The 19,737-nt window shown below is 33.4% G+C and overlaps 3 protein-coding genes across 3 annotated transcripts in view; 1 reads left to right on the top strand and 2 right to left on the bottom strand.

Moving 5' to 3' along the window:
* Positions 1–185: 185 nt before the first annotated feature.
* Positions 186–1,971, bottom strand: LOC108757652 (ester hydrolase C11orf54 homolog). Its single transcript, XM_018502136.1, has 7 exons — positions 1,864–1,971; positions 1,663–1,791; positions 1,480–1,578; positions 1,229–1,407; positions 836–1,133; positions 588–754; positions 186–447 (listed from the first exon to the last, which is right to left on the bottom strand). The coding sequence occupies exons 2-7, from the start codon at positions 1,751–1,753 to the stop codon at positions 271–273; spliced, it is 1,011 nt and encodes a 336-aa protein (XP_018357638.1). The 5' UTR covers positions 1,754–1,791; positions 1,864–1,971; the 3' UTR covers positions 186–270.
* A 5,461-nt stretch (positions 1,972–7,432) lies between these two features.
* Positions 7,433–17,164, bottom strand: LOC108757875 (protein GPR107). The gene is made up of 10 exons (XM_018502552.1): positions 16,900–17,164; positions 14,636–14,776; positions 12,734–12,891; positions 12,398–12,549; positions 9,685–9,920; positions 9,480–9,613; positions 9,131–9,398; positions 8,348–8,620; positions 8,071–8,243; positions 7,433–7,748 (listed from the first exon to the last, which is right to left on the bottom strand). Exons 1-10 carry the CDS (start codon positions 16,981–16,983, stop codon positions 7,604–7,606), a joined length of 1,764 nt encoding a protein of 587 aa, XP_018358054.1. The 5' UTR covers positions 16,984–17,164; the 3' UTR covers positions 7,433–7,603.
* A 1,624-nt stretch (positions 17,165–18,788) lies between these two features.
* LOC108757876 (uncharacterized) overlaps positions 18,789–19,737 on the top strand; it is a 4,008-nt gene continuing 3,059 nt past the window's right edge. Inside the window, exons 1-2 of the mRNA XM_018502553.1 lie at positions 18,789–18,926; positions 19,072–19,292. Of these exons, the coding sequence (XP_018358055.1) occupies positions 19,099–19,292 (194 nt within the window). The 5' untranslated portion in view covers positions 18,789–18,926; positions 19,072–19,098. The remainder of the gene's footprint in view (positions 18,927–19,071; positions 19,293–19,737) is intronic.

Raw genomic sequence — 19,737 nt, 5'->3', positions numbered from 1 at the left:
ATACGTAAATAATTTATCCACGAGTTACGAATCAATTTTACAAGGAAAAAGATTAACTACATATTTATTTATTAAAATTATATTTATTTTTATGTTTATTTTTTAATCATAAAGAGGAATGTTAAAATATAAATTTGTATAAATTCTAACAAAATATATTATCAACATATTTTCTTTTGTTGTTCGCGGCATTTCAATAGTATAAAAGTTATTTCATAAAATCCAACTTGCTGTAACAATATACATATACATGTAACAATATATACAAGGTTAATCTTTCCCAAACTGTAATTTATTGGGCGGTTGATCGACGCGATAAAGCGTAGCTGCCACATTAAAGTAGCCTTCATACTCGATCGTATCCGGTGTTGTATCAATATGATAATGTCCACCCAATCTGTTCTCATCAAAAGCACTATGAAAATGCTGGACCCTGAGATCTAAATCCTGAAAGACAGAAGCAATGAATATTTCAATTCACAATAAAACAAATGAATAATGGTTTAACATAAATTTATAGACTGTTGCTTTCAAAGTTTAAAGATAATCTTTTCTTATCATACGTATTGAATGTCTCTAAAGCTTACTGTTTCGGCGCTAACAAATGTGCCAACAGCTATCAGAGGAGTCTTCATATCGTAGAAACGTAACCAGTTATTAAGCTGGCTCTCGCTAGTCAAAGGAGTATCCGAAAAGGCTGGCATAATATGCTGCTTTACTTTTCCATTCCTTACTTCGAACATGCCACCTAAACCTAAGTTTACAGATATTCGACAATCAGCCGAGTAGTGAATTGTTTAACTTTATTATATATAATAGTTTGTGATAGATTTACCTACGAGCTTATCCTCATAATGTTTTGCCAATGCTTTCTGCATACACGATATGAAGTCCAGGTTGCCCGTACGTTTTTTAGCGCGCACCTTTATAACTTTCCCTGGTTTGCCTTCGCACACATACAGATTAGCCAACAATGCAAAAGTAGTTTCATCCTCATTAGCAACTATCCGTTCAAGTATGCACTCTCCATTAGACTTATTCACAAATGCATAATGCGTTCCATTCGCCACTCCCATGCCAAGTCTATACCCTGCCGAGACTTTGTCGTTTACTACGTTCAACTTCATAATAAGCTGAAATAAATATTGTATAAATATTTATTTTCTCTTTCTTTTAAATTAGAGCAGATTATTAATTCCATCAAGATAATTTAATTATTAATACACACCTCACAATTGCAACCTGTATGTGGCCAAGGTCCAGCTCCTGCGCCAATGACAAGAGTATCATAATTGTAATTTATCTGTCGCAGCAACGACTTAACATCATAGAATTTATCTGTCTGGACAGTTGGTAGAAGATATGCTGGACCACCAACTTCCAAAAGAATGGGATTACCACACAAACCTGAATGAATAGCAAAAATATGAGATTTAGAGAAAGACCAAGTGTATCTTATACCTATTGTTTTTCTCATACCTTCTCGATAAAAATTGTAAGGCCATCCATTAAAATTAGGACAATCAGCCATCTCGACAGTAGCTTCCGCAAAATTTCCAGTCAATCCTTCTGTTAGGACTATGATTTTTTTATAATAAAAATATTATATAATTATTACCAGCTGTGATTTCTTATTGTGAGTTCAGAACGCTTTATTATTACCATTTATTAGCTCGTCGAGAGGCGGTTGATGCAATATTCTCGATGTGATGTTTATTTTGGATGGATCCAGAGGTTCCACGTTTCGATTCATCTTGAAAATCAGTATACTAGCACACAGCGAAAGAATAGCTAGGAATGATGTTGTTAAAAATTGTGCGTTGAACTATATATATTCGGTTTATGATAGTGTTATCTAATCACCGGGTATCTTGTTTTCTTTCGTAACTTGGAAGATTCCTCGGTCTTCTGAAAAAAGAAACTGATGATCGGTCAGCGTATATCAACACAAACTTGCATAGCCGTATAAAAATATGCATAAAGAAAATTATCCAATCGCATCTCTTATAAAATCGCACGTAAAATGTGATTGGATAATTTTCTTTATGCATACGTTTATGCGGCTATGCAAGTTGTGTATATATAAGCGGGGAGCACAGGCTCTTGCATAACGTATAACACGTAATGCATAAAAAAATGTGCCAATCGAAGTCCTTCATTTCCTTCCTTTCTATGAAATAAAGGACTCTGATTGGTTCAATTTCTTATGCCTCATGTGTTATGCATTATGCAAGAATCTGTGCTCCCCGCTATACCCTAATGCTGGATTCACACTGCATCCGATTTGCGTTGTACGATGCTCTTCAACCAATCAGAAAACAGAATTCCGATGATGCGAAGCAAAATCCATCGGAATCCTGTTTTCTGATTGTGGTTACAGAGCGTCGTACGACGCAAATCGGATGCAGTGTGAATCCAGCATAAGGTACTCGACGCGCGGTCACGCTACATGTAGCCAGGGTTGGGCACATGGTTTTTATACCGTATGTTATACATATTATACGTACGTTTTACACATTTTATACGTATTATGCATACGTGTTATACATACGTATTATACGTAAGAAACTATTCGCAGCTCTAAAATGCCCAACCCTGCATGTAGCACAATTATATATATGAACCAAATATCAATTTACTATCTCCAGTCTTGAAAAGTGGACGATGTATCCTAAGAAACGTAGACGTTGCTATGTAATTTACATCCACTTTGTCAGAGGGCAATAGTGCGCGGCGCAGCATTTTGCGGTAACAAGTTTTGGGACTTTTGGACCGTCATGTCCCTTCTTAGGTTTCTCTCTGTGTATATTAAGATGTAAAATTAAAATTTTTATTCAAGAGGATCCATTAAAAAAGACATTGTATTATTAAAAGATGTGTTAAATAAAAATGTAAAGATTTTTATGGTAAAGTCGGAATTCGGATTTTCTTGAATTATACGCGAATTTTGTGTTGTGATAGGCATGCATTTTGTATACGAGATATCTTATACTATAAGCAAAATGTATAAGCGAAAATGTAAAAATGTATATAAGCAATTTATTTTATATTAAAAATATCTATTTATATTCTCTCTTTATGTTGTATTATACTTTATTATATTGTATTGTGACTGATTATTTTGTATATTATAATATCTTCCTTTATGTTCTATATATATGTAATTAATACATAAAAACATTCAAATCCAACAAACCTCAAGTTACACACGTACCTCTTAACTGTAATTTGCCATGCAAGAATATAACTATAATATAATACGTGTGTTATATTACAATTATATTAATTGTTTCATGTAACTTAAGTGTTTGCTGAGAAAAAGAGGACCGCTGTTAAAAATTGGCGGGGGTTATGGAGGGCCTCTACAGGTTGATTCGTTTTTATTCATTTAAATTTTCTTTACAACTTTAAATTAAATGTAGTTTGTTTACAATTAGAAGAATTCCAACTTTATTCAACGGCTTGCAAATATATTTGCAAATTGCGTACGTGCGTGCATGCGTGCGGATACGTGCGTGCGTATGAGTATGAGAAACATCATATGAGAAACAAAAGAAGTGACTTAATTTTATTTCTTTTTTGGGATGAGATTTCACTTTGGAGTGAAATTTCATTCGAAGAGTGAAAATTGTCACCTTTTTTTCAAGAAGTGAAATATTTTCATTCTTCTCCAAAAATAGTCGTATTTTTACTTTCTTAAGAGTGAGATATTTCACTCAAAGAAATTTAGAGAATAAGTCCTACGTTTTTTCCAAATTAGCAGATAACATTTTTTAAATGTTTATAAATATATTTTTTTTTACTTTGATTTATCATAAGAATGACATTTAATAATTATATTCATTAAATATATTTATTTTCCATCTATTATTTATTTGAAATAATAATTTAAAGAAAATATTTATTTCGTTAAAAAAATATTCATTTGATAATCATTTAACATTAATTTAATATTTTACATTAATCAATTAGTAAACAGTACGCGTTACCATCACTATTTTTCTTGACTCAATGCTCGCCACGCTGCGGAAACTGCACATACAAATCTGCACATACAGAAACTATAAATTTCCAATAATATTTTATCGTACATGTATGGTACAAACATGTACACATACACACATGAAGGAGGGGAAAGAAATAAAAATATATAAAGCACGTTCATAAAAATATCCGCTTTATGTTTTCAACTTTTCGTGTCCCATTCGATATATACGACACAATTATAATAACAAATATAACCAAGGCCGTGTTTATCTTTCAACATCTTTTAGAACTTTCAACTAGTTTTTATGAATAGACATGACCCTGAATGTAACGCGACAGTGACGACAATAATGTGTATTATATTAAGTACCGCAGTCAGTCGCGGATCTACATTTCCAACGATCTGATTCTAAACGATTAATATTCCTAGAGAAATCTCTTCTCAAGGAAAATTCGATTTACATATACAACTTGATTTAAATATGTTATGGATTTACAAATATATTAATATTTAACAAAATAATGAACATAAATCTTAAAAGTAAAAAGCAAATTAAAAACGTTTTATATAGTTCAAGAAGAGTGGTAATCCTAATACAATAGCATCGCATAATATCGCGAGAGGACACATATTGTTAAATTTATTGCACCGTTATTTATAAGTCGGTTGCTTATCTAAGAGTAAGATTATAAATCGCGCGATAGAAAAGTATTCCCATTGTTCGCAAGTTGGGATTCTCATACCAAGAAAATATTCAGCGTATGTGTCATGGGAAAAGAAGAAAATGGAAATGTTTCTCTAAATGCCTACGGAAAACCGACTACAAAATTAAGACGCATCAAAAAAGCATTCGTATCTTTGCTCGCATTCTTCGCGTTAGAGTTATAACATTGCGCAATATCGTGGAACGTTAAGATGAGCAATCTAATAGAGAAATGAATATCTCACCATGTCTCGCTAAGAAAGAAAAGAAAAGGTATTAAAAAAACAAAAAATGTCTCACTAATGTTGGATTAATTGGTAGACAACGAAAATGGAAGAGGATTGAGAAATCCGCAATTTAGTGAAATAATTAATTGGTTAATAAAATCGTTAAAATATTATGGTGGAAGAAACCCAGATGTACTCGTTCTTCTTAAGACAAATTTTGTATGGTTCTGTTCAGACGTGGCCATATTTAAAATATTTGCACTGCCGTAATTCCATAAGTAACATATTGAAATATCAAAATGAGTACATAGATAGTACACTCGCAAAAATAGGTCTGTTCTTTTTAGCTAAAGTTCTTGCACGGTTCATTTTTCTTTCTTTTCTTTCCACGTTGGAGAGAAAAAAAGAAAAGATGAACCGTGCAAGAAGTTCAGTTAAAAAGAACAGGCCTATTATCATCCAAAAGTTAGGTCCTATCGCGCGCTTATTGGCGATATCCTCACTTCTACCAACGAAAGAAAACTTTTAATTGCCTATCTAAACGTACGAAAATGAATTTAGATAGACCCAGATTAATGCTGTTACCAAATGTTCACTGGCCGTCCCCTCCACTTCTTCCAGTTGCCTCTATACATATATATATGTATGCCTTTATATATATATACCGAACAAAATCGAGATTATATTCTTTTCATAGCTCTATTTCCCGAACTAAACGATAAAAAATTATAGAATTTTTTCACAACATCCGTTTCACATTCCTTCATCACATGCTCGTTTTTTATTAACATTTTATTGCTAGTTTAAGCTCTACAAAAATAAATGTGACATTTTCATGAACTTTGTATAAGTGCAGTTTTTAATTGCTTATATTTCAGTAATGAAGTGGTTAATCTTATTGTAATTGCACAAGCGTGTCAAAGTCTTCTAGTACAATATATTTCAATTTCAAGAAATTCTGTTTTCAATTCGCGAGTGTACTATCTTAATTAATAAAAATATGTAAAAATGATTTCCGAAAGAAAAAAACGTTAGTATTCAAAGGGGAAGAAACTTGTGAAAAAGAAAATGTCAATATTAAAAATGGTACATATGAAATTAATACATCCTTGCTTACATATCATACACTTACATGAAAATAACATATTGTATACAATGTTTAGTATATATATGTAGGGCGCATCTATTCCGCTCATTTTGATGCAGCAGCATTGATAAAAAGCATTTGTGGATGCGATTTTAGGCTGTTCATCGCAAATAAGGGAACTAAAACATAGTTCCACGCTGAATTTAATTTCATCAACCAGCGAAGGTATGTATATAAGTAGCTTCTTCAGTATTCAAGAGTGTATTATATACGGTTTTTTTATTGGTTGCAGCGTCACATTTTGCCATGCAGCAAGCATTTTTTACACAATATATTAATTAAAAAAAATTTTTTATATATTCGTAATTTCTTCCACCATGCGAAATATAAAGCATTTCAATGGTGAACACGTGAACTTCATCTATCTGCGATTATTTATCACGTATACAACACATTGATATATGTATATTAGATTGTTCAAAAATAATTGAGAGATTAACTTTTTAATAGTAAAAAGAGCTTTCATTTGGAAATAATAGCCTTTTATGTTTTTATATATTTTTCCTGGAGTCCAAAGTATTATTAACACTTTACACTCGACGCATTTTTCACTAGAATTTGATGAATTTCTTACAGCTGGCATAAAATGAAATATACATAAATTAACGTTATAAAACTATTATATTTTTAGTTCGCTCATATTAAACATAAACAGTCATTGTCGTCTCTCACTCGCCACTCGAATTGTTGTATCAAACCAAGTGACGATTGAGAGCCGCTATTCGAGTGCAAAAGATTAAAAGCAGAAGTTTTTTTTTTAAACAGTGAACTTTTTATGAAAAGGTGAGTGCCTTTAATTTGCACATTTTCAATAACTTCGTTATTTTATTTAATCATCGATTAGATAATCCTAATGAAAAAAAATTCTGGGTGGCACCCAGTTGGACACGAGCCACTCACAGCGCTTGAGACTACAAAGCTCTTAAGCACCGGTCGCTGTGATTGGTGGTGTCCAATCGAGCCGTGATCAATCGAGATCACCCCAAAAATTCTTATAATATTTCATAATATTTTAAAAAATTTGCCATTTTTAATTTATAAAAATTTCTGAAAAAGACGTTGAATTTTTAAATTATGTTTACAAACTGCATTTGATCATTTGTCTGATTGTAATCAAAGAATAGTAACTGAAATATCAAAGACCATTACAATATTGCTAACATTTCAAAACATTCGCCTGTTGTTGAGCAAGATATTTAAATAAAAATCTTTTCATATTTTTTTGAACGATCTAGTACATTTGCAGATATAAGGGTATTTTCTTCCTCTTCTTTCTTTTTCGAGAAATATAAAATAGATTTGAGAATAGAAAACATGTACACACGCGCGCGCGCGCGCGCGCGCACACACACACACACACACACACACACATACACACACACTCTCTCTCTCTCTCTCTCTCTCTCTCTCTCACTCTCTCTCTCTCTTCATATCTACTTCCCTTATTTTATCTATCATCTTATTCCTTCCAAATGTAGCCTCGACGATTCACAAATCGTAGGCGCATTCGTCATAATGAAGTCTATCACGATTTATCCTCAGTCGTACTCACGAGAAGATTTATGGAAAAGAGCATGCCGTTCCTCCTCAGTAGACGGGACTTTTGAAATCGCGGATCTCACCGCCCTCGGCATTTTGCTCACTGTACTGAAGTCTCTGTTGATTCCATTGCCACCGGAAATTCTAAAATGAGACCGATATATTTAAAAAATTTCAAAAAATTTTTAAAAAATAAGCAAAGTATTCATAGTACAAAATAATTATTCAAAATCTAAATAAGATAGTTTTTAAACAAAAATATAACATTTTGCTGCATTTGTTTGATTGTTGAATTCGTTAAACCTCTTATTTTCGATGTTAACACATGTATTAACTCTTGTTATATTATATTTTATATATAAATATGCTGTATACAGTAAAGCTTGTAGTTTCTTTTCTTGAAAAAAAAATGAAAAACAAGGGAATAGATAAGAATTTGTATGTGACAGATTAATTTGATACATACACGACATCGGTCTTGTCGTCTTCGTCATCTGGTTCTATGTCGTCGTTCGGTACTGTGAAATACGTATTTGCGGACGCTGGTCGGAATTTGTAGCCGGTCAAAACGAAAAATGCGTAGGTTGCCATTTCCCGGAAGGTTTCGTCCAACCATTGGTAATCAAAGCGCACCGTAATCTATAAAAAAAAGACTGTATCGAAAATATCGAAACACGGTTTGTGATTCGCGATTATTATAGGATTAATATACGCAAATCATCATAAATCACAAAATAGCGTACCTTGAGTATGTACATTATAATACGAGTGAAGTATATGTAGAAGACTATCATAATGTAGAAATGTTTGAATAGCATGAGCTTGCGTAAGTTCATCGCCGCTTTATCATTCGTGCGAGCGACCTCCTCTAAGTGCCTAATGCTCCACACTACCGGAAATAGAATTGCACCACAACACACCAAATCGATGAGTATAAACATGTCTCGTGAAGTTTCGCGACGTAAATTACCCACGTCGCTTTCCTCAATTATTATTTCAGCCACATTTGCCAACACCTATAGAGAAAAACATTTCTGTTACTATATCATTAGTCTCATTATACATCAGGCGATTACATATGCAATTTGCGTTCTCTTAACTTTCGGTATTCAACACCTTGACAATAAAAAGGAAATATAATGCTTTTGAAACTTCTACAAATACTTTCTATACAGGAGCTATGCGTTTTATATGGATTATCTTCATGTTCAGATCCATTATTAAAATGTCTAAATTATTAAAGGGCATTCTAACAATGGATCTAGACACAGAGATAATGTGAAACGGATTCTGTATAAAAAGAAAATATGTATTTTCAAATTTTGTTAAACTAATTTATTCCAAGTTTTTGGAAGAACGAAGTTTGTATTTGCATCTTTCAAGGTTAACGTTAATAGTTTTAATTCTAATCGAAATATGTTGCTAAAAACAATTGATTTTTATAAAGGATTAATTTCGATTGATTTTTTTACTGATGCAGAAAAATTTACTTAAATTATAAATAAGTAAAAGACAGCGATGTTTACTTGCAATGGTATGACCAACATGAAGAGTTTCTTTTCCTTGTCTGAGAGAATGTGCTTTATAAAGTTCCATCCCGCACCAATAAGCACAATAGTAATGAAGAGAACGGCGCCTTTCAGCAGATGAGTAATGTAGTATAAAATCGCCCACGCCTCGACATGCTCACCCTTAGTTTGGATAAAGTGGTAATTTATACCGTGGAACAGCAATGAGAAAGACTTCAGGTACACCAGGACAGCCATTAAGTAGTGAATTTTAAACACAGAATGCCTGAATATCACGAAAGTAACATTTACATGCTGTTCAACTCTGTTCTACTAATGTCTCGCGTATCTATGTCATTTCTCTTACTTGCTTTTATTAAGAATAAACACCCAGAAGCAGCCAGACAAGAAGAAAAGTAGCGCCATCGTAAAGTACAGAGCTGGCAATGGCATTTCACCGGCGCTGAGGAAGTTGTCGTTATTAATCTCTGCTATTTCCACCTACGAGAGAAATGTTCCTTCGTCGTGACGAATGATCGTCCAATTTCTAATTGTTTTCTAGATAATCTTACCGTGAAATCTACGAGTAGTGGTTCCTTGTTATTATCGTAATTCTGACAGTTGTGAAAATAGAGATTGTACAGGCCCTCCTCATCCTCGTTGGCGACATACATAACGAGGCTCGTATTGTACGATCTCTCGCCCGTGGACGTCGTCTCCATCGTCATCGGTAATCTGAGACGGGAGCACGCGTTGCTATCCGACCTTAGCCTTTGGTCAACGTCGCGAACGACGGCCTTCTCGACCACTGAAGAATCACAGGTTACATTAAAAATATTTTTTCCGTAAAATAATATAAGTATTTTTTTTTTAAGAGTATACAGTTTAACATTTCAAAAATTAATTTTTGAGAAGTCATTTTATAAAAAAAGTTCATATGAATATGTATATGAGCACAAAAGTCTGATTTAAAAAGTCCAGGGTGTTAAAAATTCTACGAAATTATCGTTTTTTTTTCTTAACTGCAGTTTCTAAACGAAAAGAACGAAGTTGCTACATTGCTATAATATTATTAGAATGCTATCTGCGAATTATTATATAAATTATTATATACATTTTTACATATTATTTATAACTAATATAAAAAGGGAAATTCAAGTCAAGGCGATATATGCTTTCTTTATATGAATTTTTTATTCGCGCATCGTTTTATTATTATATTTAATGTTGTCGAGTCCTTTAGTTTAATTTATTTTATATTGAGAATTTTTATTTAATAATAAATTCTTGAAAGATAGGACTGAAAAACCCAACTGACAGGTGGAACAGTCTCATGTTATTGCTTGGATGAGTCGTCAGCACGTTCGCGAATGACAATTAAGACGAGATGACAGATGTACTAATGTAAGCGCAAAAGAGACAGTTACCTAACCGAACCTTTCAAAATACTTGAGTTTCACGTTATTTATAAGATCGGGGACGAGTCGCGTTAATTATAGCATCTCTCATCTTTGGCGGTGTTCGATCATCGATGTCGTCTCGCATGATGCTCATCGATCATCGTTAAAAGCATCCATCCGAATAATGCGCGGAATGTGCACCTCGAATATCGTAAATTCACTTATCATGTAAAATCTTCAAATTATATAATTTATATTTATAAATTATGTAGTTTATATTTATACGAAGTATTTCTTTAAGTATTCTCTAATATTTTAGGAGTCGATTTCTAAGATTATTTCAAGAGAAGAAAAATTTATATAAATATATATGGTCTCAAGGATCTCGTTTCAGAGATACAAGAAAATTCTAATGTCAAAAGTCCTATAAAGCTATTGTCCCTTTTTAGCTGTTAAACAATGAGAGAAATTTTTTGAAATTATTAAATATAGATAAAGTGTATTATCTTCATTTTTTTTTACTTATAATCGTTGTTTGACCAAAAAAATTTGGAGCAATAATGTACTACTTAAATCTTATTTCGACGCTATTGACGTTTTATAAAACGGTTGTACATAAAAAAAATAAAAGTAATTTTGCCTATTTACGGGTTCAACTTAAAAATAACTTTTTTCGTTTAGAAACTATATGTAAAAAAAATATAATTTCATTTAATTTTTAATAATTTTTAACTCTTTTATCTCTAAGACCTTTGAAATTATCATATACATACATATACAAACTTTTCTTCATGAAGTGACTTCCTAAGAAGTCAATTTCTAAAATATTAAATATTTAAAATGAGCTTTCTACAATAAATCATTACTTCAGCTTTAAGTCTTAAGCTATAAAAAATTGATCAATCGTAATAGATTATTCTTCTCACATTCGACTGTGATTAGTTAATGTCTTATGACTTAAAACTTAGGTAATAGCTTATTGTAGAAAACCCATAAGAAATACTCTGCATTAATTTACGGTATATTGGTTCAAGATATCGCACTCTTTGTGCGTTATTCGGCCCTTTGCAAACATTCTTAAACATAATAATAAAATTATAGTAATTGTATATTTAACAAAGATTTTTCTTTTATTTATAATATTGCATTATTTTTAAATATGCGCGTCGTAATATTGTGGAATGATAATAATCAATTGCTATGTCTCAAAATGAAATTGTCAGGATAATAATTGCTGTATGGCAAATGTATGTCTCGTTTCAGGATCATAAGCCAAGTCTCCAGTTTGCACCTGTTGTACCCGTTGCAGTTTACATTTCTAATATTGGGCGGTGGGGAAGTGTCGAAAATATCTGGCAAATGCCGTGATGGTTTATTTTCGATGTACACCACACGAATTGCTGATAACATTTACCAGACGTCGTTTTCGCGTATGTCCTGGATGGGATTTCATTGCTCTATTCATAGCAAATAGCAATGGGCACTTAGATCGGAATTTTTCAAGGCAAATCGCATATAAGATCAATCCGTGGATTGTGCAACGCGTGGAAGTTAAATGAGATATTTGTCGTAATTTATTTTTCTTTTCACATAATTACCATGTTTTTAAAAGCATATGCCAAATGTTGCAAGCCTAACACATATGTGACACATATTGTGTAACATTCTCAAGTATAAACGTATGTAGCTTGCATCATATTACAAGTGAGAAATATTATCGGATTGACATGAAAAATCGATGAGACGCAGACGCGACACGTGTACGTTCCGACATTTGTTAGCGATATTTACTCTCGCGCTGACATGCCACATCATGCATAGCTTTACTGCCGCGTGAGGGGGTGGAAATAACTTCGCACGCAATCTAATACATAATGCGACTCACCGTGCGACGTATTCCGTTTTCTCCGTGGGAAAAGCGCGGTATCGCTGAATCTCGCCGACAGCGAACTTCTCTTTGTTCGATACATTAACACCGCACTGGGATCCCTGTAGATGTGTGCCGCATGCACATTGCTACTGCAGTTCACCTGCATCCTGCAGCATTGAAATCGAATTATAAATCTCAAAAAGTGTCACTCTTCTTATCGCGGTTGTACTTCAAAGCGTGTATTAAAATGTCTTCATATATGTGTGCGCTTTCATAGTTTTCCGAATAAAAATAACGTTATACTACACACACAAAAATGAATTTACATATTTAAAAGTGTAGTATACATACGTTAAGTTTTTCAAGTCCATGGTAAAATATATGATCGAGCTGTCATCCTTCTGTTCTGTCTTGAGATTCGAAACATTTTGCAGCAAGCATCCGTCCAAATGATTGTGCACATATGGATTGATGGCATCGATGAGCGTTCGACCCAAGCTGAATCCGAACTGTGAACAAAACAAAAATGCCATTGTGAATAATACAAAAACAAATTCATATCAATCTCATGATTTTACAATCATTTATTGTGTTGACAGAACAATGACACATCTCAGAATTAGCAACTTTTCAATAGAACATTTTTTTAAAATTCTTTCTGAATTGAAACAATGTTTTCATTACATAGTACATGTTTTCATTACATAATATATAAATAAGGATATATAATAAAATTAGGAGAAGCGGAGCATTTTCGACCGCTCCCCCCACCTAAGTTATTTTTTAGTCCTCCTAAGTAATTTTTACAAAAGGTTTTTTTTAACTACTGCAAATAATTTCTGCTATCTAAACTGCAAGAAAACATTAGCCAGAAAATATTAGTGATAGGGTAAGACCGCTCAAGAGTATGCATGCACCGTTTAAGAATACGCATCTGGAGACATGGTAGTGTGTCGGCGCTAAGCAAGCGCAGCGATATGTTTGAGCTTTATGGCATAACTACTAGACCGCAACGGCTGTAACTCACACAGAACGTGCCTTTTTGGTTAGCCAATTTGTGTATAAAAGATGAGTAGCGCGTTAACCTATGGGTTTTTGGGGTTTGAGTTCTAAGGCGTCGAAGTGCCAGGGGCATAGGGACGCCATAATTTAAAAAATGAAAAGAATTAAGCTATTTAAATAAGCGCATTTGTAATTTTGCGATTTTGTAAAATATTATCATTGAATAAATCGATCAATAGCAACTATCGTTATTAATATACGTGTGTACTTGGCGTATGCACTTTCTCATAATAACAATTTAGTAGTGACATTACAATTTTTCATAAGAGTCGATTTCCTTTCATTATTTAAAAAAAATGCTAATTTTAGCGTTATTTTTCCAACGCAATATTGTACTTGATTTTTTATTTTGCTAAAAAGATAACGCGTTCTCTATTATATTTTAATAAAGCGATGTATAAATAAAGTTATAAAATTATAAGTAAATAAAAACAAGGATTTTTCGCACAAAGAATAGATAACGCTGTGATTTATATAGGGATTACCGCTTCAGAGATAATAAATCAATGACGATATGAAGTACGAAACAAGTGACAGGTTTCATACGGCAGTTTACGCTCTGTGCCACAAGTCTGAACAAGTCACTCACGAGTCTAACAAGGCGATGATACATCCGCATACCCGCGCACTTATTTATAAACGCGGGTGGCTCTCCTCGTGAGTGCGGAAGACAGAAACAGGTGTCTGTTGCTGTACAACAGAGCGATGTATCGCATTGTTGCAAAGTCACTATCTCTCAATTAAAGCTTAAAGTTACTAATATATATAATAATATTATGACGGAAAATTATCGCTAATTCTGAGACGATATTGCAAGATCAACATCAAAATTAAAAAAGCTATATCAGGATTGATTTCCTTGCATTTACAGTCACAATTCTTCCCTGGCGGAAAAGCTTTTACGAAAAACAGATTAAAACAAGATTTTAGAAATTACTAGTTTTTCATAGAATATAAACTAAAATTTTCTAAGATCTTGTCTCAATCTATGTAATTTTTCTGTACTTTCTCGTAAACATTTTTTTTTCGCCAGGGATGTTTCTGCAACATTTTCTTAAAAAAAGCGTTGCCTTGAAAATTTCTTACAAATTTTTTGAAATCCAAATGACTCCACAATATAACACAGACGCACCGATATGTATGCGTATGTAGTTTGCGGAAATTACAGGCCGATTATTATTAGCAACTTACCACGGCCTTGCTCGCGCTTTCCGGTGTCAGCTTTTTGTTGACGTCCGCCGGCTCGAACTTGAAGTTCGTGAGATTCACGGTCAGAATGCCACCTTTGTAGAAGCCAAATGTGCTCAGGGTGATGTAGTGCCTGCCGTCCTTCTGAAATACGAATGACACTTCCGTGAGCGAGAACGGATACGTATTCTGCCAAGAATGAGAAGGGAGAGCGAGAGAATCAAAGAACCGTTCTTCAGCAGAGGATCTGAAAAGGAACAGATATGTGCGAAGGGTCCGACGACTCGCACGTCGACGTTCTTTGGCTTTCCTCTTTATAGAAAAAACTCTGGAAATTTTTTCTAGGGACATACTACGTAACCGCACAAATTAGAGTAATCCATAACAGTGTGCATTGCGATTGCTCACACTCAGAGGAAAAAAACGTAAGTGACAACTGTTTAAGTGATAATTGTAAAAATTTTATATATAGAATTAATGTACACACACACATATATATAATTGAATAAATTATTTTATAGTTATTGAAACTGATGATTTGCTTCAAAGATTTCGACATTCAAACTTTGAAGCTTCAATATTAAAATTTTCGAAGATCGAAATTTTAATGCGAAACTTCGATCTTTAAAGCTTTGTGAAGTATCGAAATTATCATAATTAATTTAATGTGGTGAATAGTAATACATTTTCATTAAAAATATACGAATACATTTATAAATATATTTTCTATTGGCACACATATATTTTTCGAAGATTTAAATTTTTTCAGTGAAGCTCCAATCTTTAAAATTGTCAAAATTAAGTAACAACCTTAATTGCAAAAATAAAATAGTTTGTTCGATTATGCACACTAATTCTACATATAAACCTTGTCAAGAGTAAAATAATTTGTTGTTTGAAGGAATCCTCTGCATTTAAAAAAAAACAGTGGCAGCAACTATAAGGGCTTTTTTTTATTTTATATAAGTTTTATATGTAGAATTAATATACACACACATAATATTTCTAAATAAACTGTTTTATAGATGTAGTTATTTTGAAATAGTACGTTTAACTAGCATTAATGTATATGTGTATACATTAATTCTATATATAAAACTTATGGAGAGAAAATTGCCACTTTTAATCACTATAATTTTCTCGAATTGAGTGTATGGTAGATAATTCTTTTTAGAACTATCCCAGATAAAAAAACTTCAAGTCAGCTTGCTATCTACGATAGTTGTTGTTTAAAGGAGTCCTATTCACTCAGAAAAAATAGCAACTATGAATAATATACGATAACAATTTTTTGTGCAAGCTTTATAAATAGAATTAATGTACATAGTTATAAACGAACTATTTTATAATTGTAATAATTATATAAAATACTTTAATTAATGTATGTGCATTAATTCTACATATATATAAAATTTGTATATAGTTGTCATGATTTTCTCTCAGTACAGACGATTTCTTCTACGACTATCTTAGACAAAAAAATATCAGCTTGCTAGTCCCAGGCAATCTTCGTGTTAGCTTATTATTCCGGATTCTCTTGTTTGGATCCTCTGCACTCAGAAAAAAAAAATATATAGTAACTGATGACAATTTTATACAAGTTTTATACATAAAATTAAATGTACACACGTAGTTAAACAAACTATTTTATAGTTGCATATAATGGTTTGTTTAACTACAAATAATATATGCATTAATTCTATATATAAAAATTTGTACAGTTGTCACCTTTATAGTTGCTATCATTATGTTTTTCTTAGAGTGTAAAAGATTTCTTCAAAGACCCAGACAAAAAACGTCAGCTTATGCTACCTAGAACGATTCTTGCTTCGGAAAGAACCATTGCGTAAGCGTCAATCAGACGTGTCTGTCAGCTGTCTATCGTCAGTTACAGCCGCACAGTTGAAAGTTGAAACCCGACAATCATGACGTAAACTACGTACATTAACGTAATATACGTTGCGCTTCGGAATTATCGACGCGCGCACGATATTGTCGATGATCGTCGCTCGTTTCTCACGGCTTTGTATGGCTGTTATATGTGCGTACAGAGTATCGCAATGTCCTTCGATTTTCCCGTCGCAGGACCTATTTTGTATAGCGCGTGAAAATAGCCCAATCATCGATAAAGTGACCCTCGATAAATTCGTAGACGCGTTGCGGAGCGCTGCCACGAGCCTGTGCGTGTCACCTTCTTTCTCCAAGTAGGAATCAAGACGCGTGATAACGATAATGACGGACGGCGCCGTCTGGAAGACGTAACCAACCCGTATGTCCAGCTTGTGGATCCTCGCGCTTGCCACAGCCACCAGCAGCAGAAGCGGCAGGACAACCGCGCTTGGCCGCTGCATTTTCTTTTCTCGGCTCTTCTCGCTGCCGCACCGTCGATCACTACACCGGGTGTCACATCACAAGGGAGGACGGCGCGCGCCGCGTTAGAGAATCGCTTCGCCTTTGCTCGTCGATACGCGAGCAGGAACTGAGGTGGTTCAGGCAATTTCGGCTGACTGGACTGGTACGGCCGGAACCACCGGACTGGACCGCTGATACTTTGCGCGATCCGCAGTGTTGCAGCCAAACGAAACAATTACGAATCACCATGATATCACAATGACATTCAAATGGCTCCAAAGTGATTATAAAAAGTTACTTTTCGATCAGTCGAGATTCATTTTAACGTTATTTTCACGTTATCGTGACCTGTCGTTCTACTTGGAGTAAAACGAAGGAACATGTGAATCGGACCGCGTGCGCCTGAATTTTAATTAGGCTCAACGCGCTACTCTGGCTGGTCAAGAAAAACGTCAAACGGTTTTTCTTTTCTTTTTTTTTATGAGAATCCTGTAGTCGTATCATGGACTACGTTTCGATATTCACTGCCAGTGCTGAAAATCTATAGCATACGTTACGTACGTTATAGATTTTCAATACTGGCATGAATATCGAAACGTAGCCTCGGTTTCGTCGCCAGGGCCGACCTAGTAAACATTTTTTTCAGAATTTTAATACGATTGGAACATGCTTTCAGAAATATTGAGAAAGTCTACAGCCTTTCTTAGAATTTTGTATATAAGTCAATTCTGAAATATTCTAAGATTTATGAGATTTCTTATTCTCTATATTTTTTGAAAAAAAATTACATTAAATTTTTTTTTAGAATTCAATAAAGAAAACGGTTCAATAATTTAAATTAAGTAATATAAAATAGGGCTACGAATCACTCTGGATGTTTTGTGAGACTTTTTTTATATACAACAAAATTCAAAACAGATGTTTCGACCTCTATCGGGTCATTCTCAATGTTAACATTTTTTTTTAAACTTTTTAATATTTTATCAGAAATTTTAGAATAAAAAACTTTAGAAATCTAAAAATGTTTCAGCGTTCATATATGATAAGAATCGTAGAAAAGATGCAGACTTCGACATTTAGTCTGAAGTGTTCCAATTTGTATAAACAAATTAAGAAATTATTTATATAAACAATTAAGAAATTTTCTAGAAAATTATAAAATTATTAAAAAATTCTAAACATTTTGGAATTTATGTAAAATTTTTTTAATTTAAAAAAAATATGAAAAATTCTAAGAAAAATTTTCATCAGGGAGACGGCGACGCCCGATGGCCTGTAGCTTTATTCTTTCCTCTTCGGACGTGTTCGCTTTATTACAGTTTACACCGTTCGGTTCGCGAGTGCAGATAGTACAATATAGTGTATCTTGAAAAAAACGGACACGTTTGATATTTGACCTTTCCAAGTTTCCATTTTGATTTTACATTACAAAAAAATCTATTTAAAGGCTGTGAGAAGAGATACGTGTAACGTGATAATTAGGCGATTGAGGAACTTTCAATAATTTTTTCATTCATGACAACTCGAAGTGATATTAGATATTAGATGAGCTAGATCGCTGGCATCGCGTATCCGCGTTTTGAACACATAGGCTACTAGGCTGTGCTGGCTAGGGGACGATCGACGAAGGATGAAGTGATCTAAGACGATTGGAGTTTTTGTGACTACAACCATATGTCAGCTGATCGGCTCACATTTAATTCAGTTGCGGTACTTGCGAAATTTGGCCGTATCGACCTCCTTTTGTTGTTTGGAGGCGGGAGCCATTAAGTAATAAGCGGTACTTGCGATAGTTGCGTTTCGAATTCGAGTTGAAAAAGCGTTTCCTCACTCATTCCGAGTCTCGATTTATTTATACGTTGATAACCAAGTGTGATTAATATCCTGAGAGAGAGAGAGAGATTCTCGAGTACTTTTGCTCAATTTTGCTCAAGTTATAAAGGTAAAAATGAAATCAGATAAATTCCTTGACTAAAGATCCCTCGGAATGTTCCGATTTGTGGGGCAAAAACGAGGGATACAGATAAATGTAAACGTGCTATTTTGTAGTTTGTAGGTTATATCTTATTGTCGTATCTTTCTCGCAGGAAACCTTAGATCTTCTTCGAAATATTATGGAGGAGGATAAAGATTTCAAAAATATTTGGAAAGTTTACCGTTCATCTGAGACAGAACGGGTCAGATCAAATACTTTACCTGGATTGTTGCCGTCCAATAAGCAGTCGTTCGAATGTAACCCGAGTGGCAATTTGCATGCTTTAATCAGACCATACAGTTGCGAACTATATGGGAGTAACAGAGAATTAAGGTACTTTTTTATTTAATAATTGTGCATGGAGGAATCAGCCCCCACGATCTTGACTTTGATATATATTGTTATGATTCTGAGTAACCTCCAACAAGTTTTAGCCCTCATTCGTTATTCATTAAAAAATTAACAAAATTTTTATAAGTAAAAGGTAATTTTTGAACACAAGGTATATATTTTATTATATGTTCTTCATATATTCTGCTATATAATTTATACGATACTCTTCTTTTATGTCAAAATAGTATAAAGATATTTTATACAAGGTGAGAGCCATCCAACGCCTCTTTCGTGTCAAGAAGTATTTGATTTAATTGTTGACATAAATTTGACAATATAAATGTGTCTTTATTTAACATTTTGTAAGTAGAGGGAAATATGGGGTCAAGTCGAGAAAGATGAATATGTTTATAAACATATATATATATATATATATATATATACA

The sequence above is a fragment of the Trachymyrmex cornetzi genome, unplaced genomic scaffold, assembly GCF_001594075.2.
Source record: "Trachymyrmex cornetzi isolate Tcor2-1 unplaced genomic scaffold, Tcor1.1 scaffold147, whole genome shotgun sequence".
NCBI classification, from domain to species: Eukaryota; Metazoa; Arthropoda; class Insecta; order Hymenoptera; family Formicidae; genus Trachymyrmex; species Trachymyrmex cornetzi.
Note: the sequence above shows the minus strand (reverse complement) of the source record. Positions and strands in the feature narration are given on the sequence as shown.